This window comes from Rutidosis leptorrhynchoides, chromosome 2 (genome assembly GCF_046630445.1).
Source record: "Rutidosis leptorrhynchoides isolate AG116_Rl617_1_P2 chromosome 2, CSIRO_AGI_Rlap_v1, whole genome shotgun sequence".
NCBI classification, from domain to species: Eukaryota; Viridiplantae; Streptophyta; class Magnoliopsida; order Asterales; family Asteraceae; genus Rutidosis; species Rutidosis leptorrhynchoides.
Genome location: NC_092334.1, coordinates 485,779,753 through 485,788,351, shown reverse-complemented (window position 1 = coordinate 485,788,351; position 8,599 = coordinate 485,779,753). Strand labels below are relative to the sequence as shown.

At 32.8% G+C, this 8,599-nt stretch overlaps 1 protein-coding gene and 1 long non-coding RNA gene across 3 annotated transcripts; one reads left to right on the top strand and one right to left on the bottom strand.

Moving 5' to 3' along the window:
- The first annotated feature begins 3,542 nt into the window (after positions 1 to 3,542).
- On the top strand, positions 3,543 to 4,102 carry LOC139889448 (EPIDERMAL PATTERNING FACTOR-like protein 6). The gene is made up of 2 exons (XM_071872400.1): positions 3,543 to 3,672; positions 3,873 to 4,102. Exons 1-2 carry the CDS (start codon positions 3,543 to 3,545, stop codon positions 4,100 to 4,102), a joined length of 360 nt encoding a protein of 119 aa, XP_071728501.1.
- Positions 4,103 to 4,772: 670 nt separating this feature from the next.
- LOC139892658 (uncharacterized) lies at positions 4,773 to 7,853 on the bottom strand. 2 transcript variants are annotated; one of them, XR_011774187.1, is made up of 5 exons: positions 7,757 to 7,853; positions 6,591 to 7,385; positions 6,045 to 6,138; positions 5,680 to 5,949; positions 4,773 to 5,437 (listed from the first exon to the last, which is right to left on the bottom strand). It is a non-coding gene; the product is annotated as an uncharacterized lncRNA (long non-coding RNA). The 2 variants fall into 2 exon arrangements; XR_011774186.1 differs by lacking the exon at positions 4,773 to 5,437 and having other exon boundaries at positions 5,599 to 5,949.
- Between the last annotated feature and the right edge of the window lie 746 nt (positions 7,854 to 8,599).

Here is an 8,599-nt window from a genome sequence, read left to right as displayed (position 1 = left end):
ATTATATGGGTGAATGATCGAAGTCGAATATGCCCCTTTTTGCTTGGTAGCCTAAGAATTAGGGAACATCACTAATTTTGAGAATTGATGCACCCCTAATTGACGCGAATCTTAAAGATAGATCTATTGGGCCTAACAAACCTCATCCAAAGTACCGGATACTTTAGTACTTCGAATTCGTTTTTATCATGTCCGATGGATGTCCCGGAATGATAGGGGATATTCTTATATGAATCTTGTTAATGCCGGTTACCAGGTGTTCAATCCATATGAATGATTTTTGTCTCTATGCATGGGACGTATATTTATGAGAAATGGAAATGAAAATCTTGTGGTCTATTAAAATTATGAAAATGATTGTTTATGATATACTAATGAACTCACCAACTTTTTGGTTGACACTTTAAAGCATGTTTATTCTCAGGTGTTAAAGAAATCTTCCGCTGTGTATTTGCTCATTTTAAAGATATTACTTGGAGTCATTCATGGCATATTTCAAAAGACGTTACATTCAAGTCGTTGAATTCAGTAAAGATTATGATTAAGTAAATGACAGATTAGATCATTTATAGATGGATATTATGAAATGGTATGCATGCCTGTCAACTTTCGATGTAATGAAAGTTTATCTTTTAAAACGAATGAAATGTTTGTAAAATGTATCATATAGAGGTCAAATACCTAGCGATGTAATCATATGTTATTGTATTCGTTCTTATGGATTAGGACGGGCCTTTACATGTGGTTGCCTGGGTGGTTTCCGTTTGGTCTGTTGAGCTGGAGGTTCAAAGTTCGAACCTTGTATGACGACCCGTCAAAATCCCTATTGACGCAGCACAACATTCATCGGTCCCATTGCGAGGTTTGCCCTCTATATGATACATTTTACAAATATTGCATTCATTTCAAAAGACGCGCTTTCTATATAAGAAAGTTTTTAAATCAGTATACATTTTTAAAGCATGTACATAAATGTTTTCGACCTATGGTGATTTCTACATATAGACAATCCCAATAAATGATACTCCCTCCGTCCCAGATTAATTGTCCCCAGACAAAAAACACACAGTTTTAGAAAATCCCACTAACTTTATTTCTCCACCAATGAAATATCTTCTCTCTCCAGATCCACCAATGAAATATCTCCTTTCCTTTCTATTTATGGAAGTAGACAATTAATTTGGGACATCCCAAAATGGAATACTGGACAATAATTTAGGGACGGAGGGAGTAGTTCATAATAATACATCAGTTGACTAAACAGTCAAAATATAATACATATTAATGTATGAATGCAAAGTTTCCTTGAAAAATATGTCATGTAAGACTCCATGCACATAGCAGTTAAACAGCGGAAGCTTCTTTATACCTGAGAATAAACATGCTTAAAAGTGTCAACCAAAAAGGTTGGTGAGTTCATAGTTTATCATAATCAATCATTTTCGTAATAGTAATAGACCACAAGATTTTAGTTTTCATAAATATCCGTACACTTGCAAGTGTATAAAAGTATTCTATAAGTTGTTGAGCACTTCGGTAACTATACTTAACAATTAATGTGGCATATTCCCTTTATTATGAAATCTCCCTACACTGTACCAAGTGTAGTAAAAACGAAGTACTATGCAACATTTTACGATACTAGAGTGACTAGCCCGATTGGGGTTGTCAAACCCGATAGATCTATCAATAGGATTCGCGCTTACATGCTCTTACAACATGTAAATATTAGTTACCAATCTATTAGGGAAAAATATGCAAAGTGTTACAACTCAACGTAGAATATGTTTTTAGTACTTGTGTCCATTTCGTAAAACAGTTATAAAATACGCATGTATTCTCAGCCCAAAAATATATATAAAAAGGGAGCTATGAAAACTCACATATCAATATTGTGGTTCAATATTGCAGGAAAAGTATGCAGACGCAACGGAAATGATAAATGCAAGGTTGACCTTTGATTCACGAACAATACCCCAGATCAATACCCATAACCTCCTTATTTAATACCCATGAATTCCTTAGCTTTAAACCATTTGAAAAACCCATTTTGAAATCACTTGAACATAACCTCGTCGTAGTATTTTATGTATATTTTGTAACCATAATACTAATACTACTAATTAAGAATAATAATATTAAGGATAATAATTATAATAATAATAACAATAATATAGTTAATTACGGAGTAACATATGATCTATATGTGATATGTGTGATTTCAACTAGAACATGAACGTAGTATATATAAGTAAATATAATAAAAGCATAAAACGACACGGGATTTAACGTGGTTATATTCCAACTCCAAAACACGGAGAATGGTTCACTCCACGGGCGCAAACCAGAGACTTTTCATTATAAATTTCGTGCACAAATGTTAGGGTTACAATAGGGTGTTTAAATAGTCAAAACTCAATAAGGATACAACTTAACGAACAAGAAAACACGATTCTGGTGGTCGCGAGTTTTGTTTTCTCAGCAAACTCTTTCTCTGATGTGATTCTTGCGACCATAACTCTAAACTCGCGGTCACAAATTTTAAAGATTCAGCAAACCTTTTTTAATTCGAATTTCGCGCTCCAATATAATTTTCATCCTAGATTCGCCCAACAAAAGAACTTAACACGGGTAAAAGCATTACACTTCTATGTCACTCTTTGTTTTGTTACCACCCTTATGTGGGACAAGTTGGAAGCAAACAACTTGCTTTCAATTTTCACCAAACAACTTTGAGATTTATTATCTCGTTTATCTTCATTCTATTTATAGTATGTTGTTAAGCTTAAGCAAATATCTAGACTTGCATTTCAAACCACTAAACAAGGTAGTCGTGTAAGCACAATATAGTATTCTTAATCCCTTCATTAGATGCTACAAAACTCATTTAATAGTCATTGATATATATTACTTTGTCATTTAATTAGTATTCAAACTTTATGAAACACACTTTTAACTAAATTTTCCAACTTTTTTCAAGATATTGGGTAACTCAAGAAACAACAGCTCAAGATTTGAGAAAATTAGTCAGATAAATATAACAGTGCAAAATTTTCCCAAAACATTGAATTTTAGTGAGAAAATTTTGTTTGTTAAATTCAACTGCCACTGAACAGAAGAAGCCACACTTACACATCGAAGCCTGTCCCTTCTTCTCCAAACATCAATTTGACTTTCTGTCAAATAAGATATTATAATTCCTTTTACGTATATATTTATTTTAATATTTACATAAATACTCCGTATAATTAGTTTATGTGCATGTTTTAGTTTTGTCATTTTTTCCATCTCAAATAGTAACTCAATCTCATGAAGATTTCTAACATCACATCCCTTTACCAGCACCATTTGAAAATTAAAATCAACTGTTCCCATGCATGCACGGAATAATAGTATTAAATTATCCACTGTCCCCTTGATTATAATTTCATCTTCTATATATATATTTATTACTCTTGTTCTACTTATAGATATATATTTCATATTTCGTATATGATCACTGTTAATACATAAAAAATACCCTTCAAGCTGTTAACTAATTGATGGCACCTGCAAGTACCTACCTACTTGGTTTCAGGGTAGTTGTCACAGTCTTCTTTATCTTATCTCTCACTCTTTCCTATTCCATTTCAGGTAATACTGAAAACCAGTCTAAAGAGGTGTCTGGATTTGGTTATTTACACATTTTGTTATCACTTTATTTAAATACAATAAGATGTTTTTCTGCTTACAAAAAGCTTATGTCTTAACAATTTATATGAGCACAACAAGCCAATTTTAACATGTCACAATTGACATCATTTTACAATTATCATGTTAGTTATTATATATATTGATTTTTAAATTTTTATTTTCTATTTTTGGTAATATAGGTGATGATGATGAAGGGTTGGCTCCAAGTTTTAGGCAAAACACGAAAATATTGGGATCAAGGCCACCAGGGTGTGTGAATAAGTGTTGGAATTGTAGGCCTTGTGAGGCTACTTTGGTAATTCCACCACATCCAAAGATGATGAATTATAAGTCTCAATCTCATTGGGAAGATAATTACTATCTTCTTTCATGGAGATGCAAATGTGGTGACAAAATATTTCATCCTTGAACAATTTTACTTGTTATTACTGTGCTATATATATGTGTGTGTGTCATATAAGTATTGTGTTATATAGTTAGAGATGCAGACAATAACCAATTATGTGATTATCTGTTTTTCTTTCTGATTCAGTTGAAAAACTAGTTTAAGTGTTATCTAATTGAATTCAAGTATTAATTGCATATTTGCTTTTATACTTTGATTCTTTGTTAAGAGCAACCGGAGTGGACACTGTTATCAACAGTGTTCCACTTTCGTTACCCTGCAAATAGTGTCTCCTTCACTCCCCAACAGTATTACAAGCAAAGTCTTGAGCTGATCACAGCCACATAATGTTCTCCCTCCTTTTTAGAATAGTTTCTTCCGAAAGACACTGTCGGTGATGCTATCACACTCTCTAATTAGTAGCATGATAAACAAAGCGGCCACAAAATGAACGTACAACAAGATGTAGGGGGGTCGCGCTACGCAGCGGAACATTACGAGCCATAAGCTCATAGATTGCATAGATAATTTACTTGTTTAACGGTTGCAAAATATAATGTGCGCAAAACTACAAACATGTACATAAGTTTCTTTTAACCACCATTAAAAGTTAACAAATATTCTAAACCAAAAAAAAAACAAAAAAATGTTCACAAAGGTTAATATGTCTAGTAAGATTAAAACATAACACTACACAAACAGTAAAATTAATAATAATAATAATAACACAAACAAAAGAACACATGATGAGTCAAATGCAACAGAAATACTATACGCTGATAGGATCGATACATGAGCCGAAGTAGCACCAGCTGCAGCACGTCAGTAGAATATTGGTATCGTGTGAAATGGATCAGTAGAGAAAAGTTGTGTTCCCCACATTCAATTGAACATCCTACAGACTACTAATATTTTTAATTAAAACAACTAGCTTATTTGCTCTGTAAATGAAAGATAAGAAACAATATAGACAATAGATTGAAAACTTGAAGTGTTTTGGAATGAATTTCTTATGGTTACAACACTCCTTTAAATACAAGTTAAAAGTAGAAACAAGATGATTAGCACACACTTAATACACTCATTAAAGCCATAAATCATTGAGACAAAGTGCCCATTAAACAAGAAAAAAAAAAAAAAAAAAACTAGAAAACCCGGAGTGGGAAAGTTGGTGAGTGACCAACTGGATACAGACATAGATGCGCCGCATCTATAGAGGATGCGCCGCATCCTCTCCTTCAGACACGCAGCATCCAAGTGAGGCTCCGCATCTAAAACTGTCGGGACATTTTTGGTGAAGAGATGCGCCGCATCAGTGAAGTGATGCGCCGCATTCAGGTGAATCACGCATACCGAAATCTTCAAAATTCGTACAAGACATAGGTTAACTTTTAGTGGCACTTAAATATTGCATTTCACTTTTAGTGACACTTTGCACTAACATTTTAATATTAATAACTTAGATTCACTCTTATAAACGTAAACTTTAGTTATTAATATTAATATTGATAATCTCACGTAATAAGCTAGAAATTGTAAAAGCGGGTGTCTCAAGTAATAAGCAATTGAAGAAACAGCTAATAGCAGATATAGGGACTCACAAAGATCTGACAGATAAATTTATCTTCATCTTCATGTGAAGATTACGATACATAAGTCACCAATTTCCGTTTATAACTGGTATTCAATTCAGAGAGTTCTCGAATGACATTTCTCTCTTCATCACTCTTCATATTGTTTTTCCGCACGATTGCCACTACTTAAATGTCCAGTCACCTCACGTCGCGATTGCCGACAAAAAAAAAAAAAAAAAAAAAATTTGTCGTCTTTCTTCTACTTCTGCATATGCGACTTTTTGATATATAGGAGTCCTTTTAACAATTTAAATCATGTAAAGAAGTTAAAAAGGGAAACAAACTTTAGACTTATAATTGAAGATTTATTGTAATTTCCCGTTGAAAAGTACCTGCTTATGTTAATTGAAGAAGAGATCTTTAATCTCACTTGTAAAGAGAAAGTTCAAATTTAAGGTTTGTTTGAACATATCAGCCTCTGTATTTCTGCAAAAAAAAAAAAACTAAAAGACATTAAACTAAACATCATCTAATACTGTCGATAATCATAAATCATTTAGCTAATCTAAATAATTATATCTAGCAATTTAGTATACCACCTAAAATTAACAAAAAGAATAAAAAATAAAAGAAAAACTGAAACAAATCATATATTTTCAATTTAAGAGCTTTAGTTTAATTTGCAACCTAAATAACCCCTTTATCATATTTCGATACAACTACAGCTAAAGGGACGGAGGCGAATTTTAAAAAAATGCATAAGGTGATTCAATAGCAACTTCAGCAGCAGCTGCAGTAGATTCCCATGTGTTCCAAATTGATGTAAAATAAAACCAAATACTCAAACTTTGCTTATAGAAATATATATATTGTGAATTCAAGAAATAATAACATTTTACGAATTTGTATAAACATTAAATAGTAGGGTAAAAAGCAACCTGGTGATATTAACCTAAAGCCCCTGCAAACAGCAAATGCATTCGGCAACAAAAAGTGTGGCGAAATCAACTACAACAACAATCAATGTTACCAAACGATAACCATGCAGAATAATCGAAGCAACCGTAAGCAAATCGTAAGTTTTGACAGTGAAACGGTGTTGACGATGACAGCAAATATTAATTCAATAATTCGAAAGGAAACCATGGATTCCTATCATTTACATCAATAAATGTTTAGATTGCTATCATTCATGGTTTTTCTACTATTATTACTGAGTTGTACATAACCTCACAAGTTTGGAATCCATCTTTTTAACCTATCACTAACAGCTAGACGCAATTAAACTCTATTACTATAAATGACATCAAAACTTGGCTTCAAACATCAAAGTGATTGCAATTAAACTCTATTACTATGGACTATGTATTTTTTTTTTTATGAAATTGCTCTAATAAACTGATGAAAATAACATAACAATGCTAGCGCACATTTTGATACAAAACATGGCTAACTAACAAAAAACAAAGAAGAAGAAAAAGCCATGTAGCAGACAAAAATATGAGTTAGGGTAAAGGAAAAAAGAGGGGAAAGTAGAAGAAAAAAAGAAGATACTTTCGCGACATCAAGAAGATTAACGATAATGGCAGAGTGAAGCGGCGATGGCGGCAGACAAGGCTCTTTTAGAAAGCGTTAATTTATCAATCGATTTCATAGAGTGTTGTTGCGGCGATGGTTTAACCGGTTCAATCACCATGGATCAACTCAAGTTCTGTTTATTTTGATCACCATAACTGAAAAGTATCAAATAAAATATATTAGGCAACAAATTAATGAGATGTGAGATATTTAGCAGCTTGAATTATACATTAACTGGAAAATTAGTGGATATACATACAGCTCCGTCTAAAGTCATCATTATGCTATCGGAAACAACACTCTTAAAAGGAATATGAAAGCGAATTCTTTGAGACAAATAATCGAACACTTGGACTACATAATAAAGGCTGCAACTCAATATACTTATATAAATAAAAAACATTATGCAACAATTATGAAAACCTATAACAAAACAATAACACAAATGGAATGCAACACTGAACACATAATGAAAAACAACTGTAAACAGTAGCAATTAGTTACAATACAAGCGAGAAAACGCAACCTGAGGAATCAAACGGTGCAACGAGAGTGTATAACGTTCCAATTACTCGACTTGACGATTTGATAGGGAGTCCAACAGCAGACATAGACCCACCAACACCTGCAAAGAAGTAACTATAAGGACATAAAAAGAGACCAAACAGATACAAAAATAAAAATAAAAAAATTGGCAGGAAATAGCATATCACTTTGATAACATACAAAACCAGGGATACCATTATAGGGATGGCAATGGATCTAAAAAAATCTGAGATCAACCGTGATGGGCGGATAAAATCAAAAATCTTTACCCGCGGGTGGGCGATGGATTTAATCTTCTACCCGTTAGCGGGTCGCGGGCAGGTGATGGATGTATTACATCTGTTGCGTGTAAAATCCGATCCGCGGATCCAATACATCCGTTTGAAGAATCCGCGGTTATACCCGTTAAATATCCGTGGATCCTTACATTATTGTAATATTCATTGACTTTAAAAAAAAATCATACAATAACATAGAAATTTGGTGATAGATCACTATTAAATTCCAGTAGTTTGATGCGTGCAAGTAGTACTAGACTACTAGTATAACGTATTTTGAGTAATTTAACTTATATTGGTGTAGCTTCTAATAGAACCGGAGTTGGCTAAGTCATTAAAATGTGTCAGACTCGTGTTTTAGTCTCTTTTCTGCATTCTTCATTTTTCAGTATTAGCCTAAATGTAATTTAAGGGCCTGTTTGTATGTAATGCGCATCATACGTTGTAAATATTGTTTATCTTTATAAAATTTATAGCTTTTTTTAAAAAAAAAAAAAATTAGATACAAATGTAGTACTAATTTATGAAAAAGATCCGCGGATAAA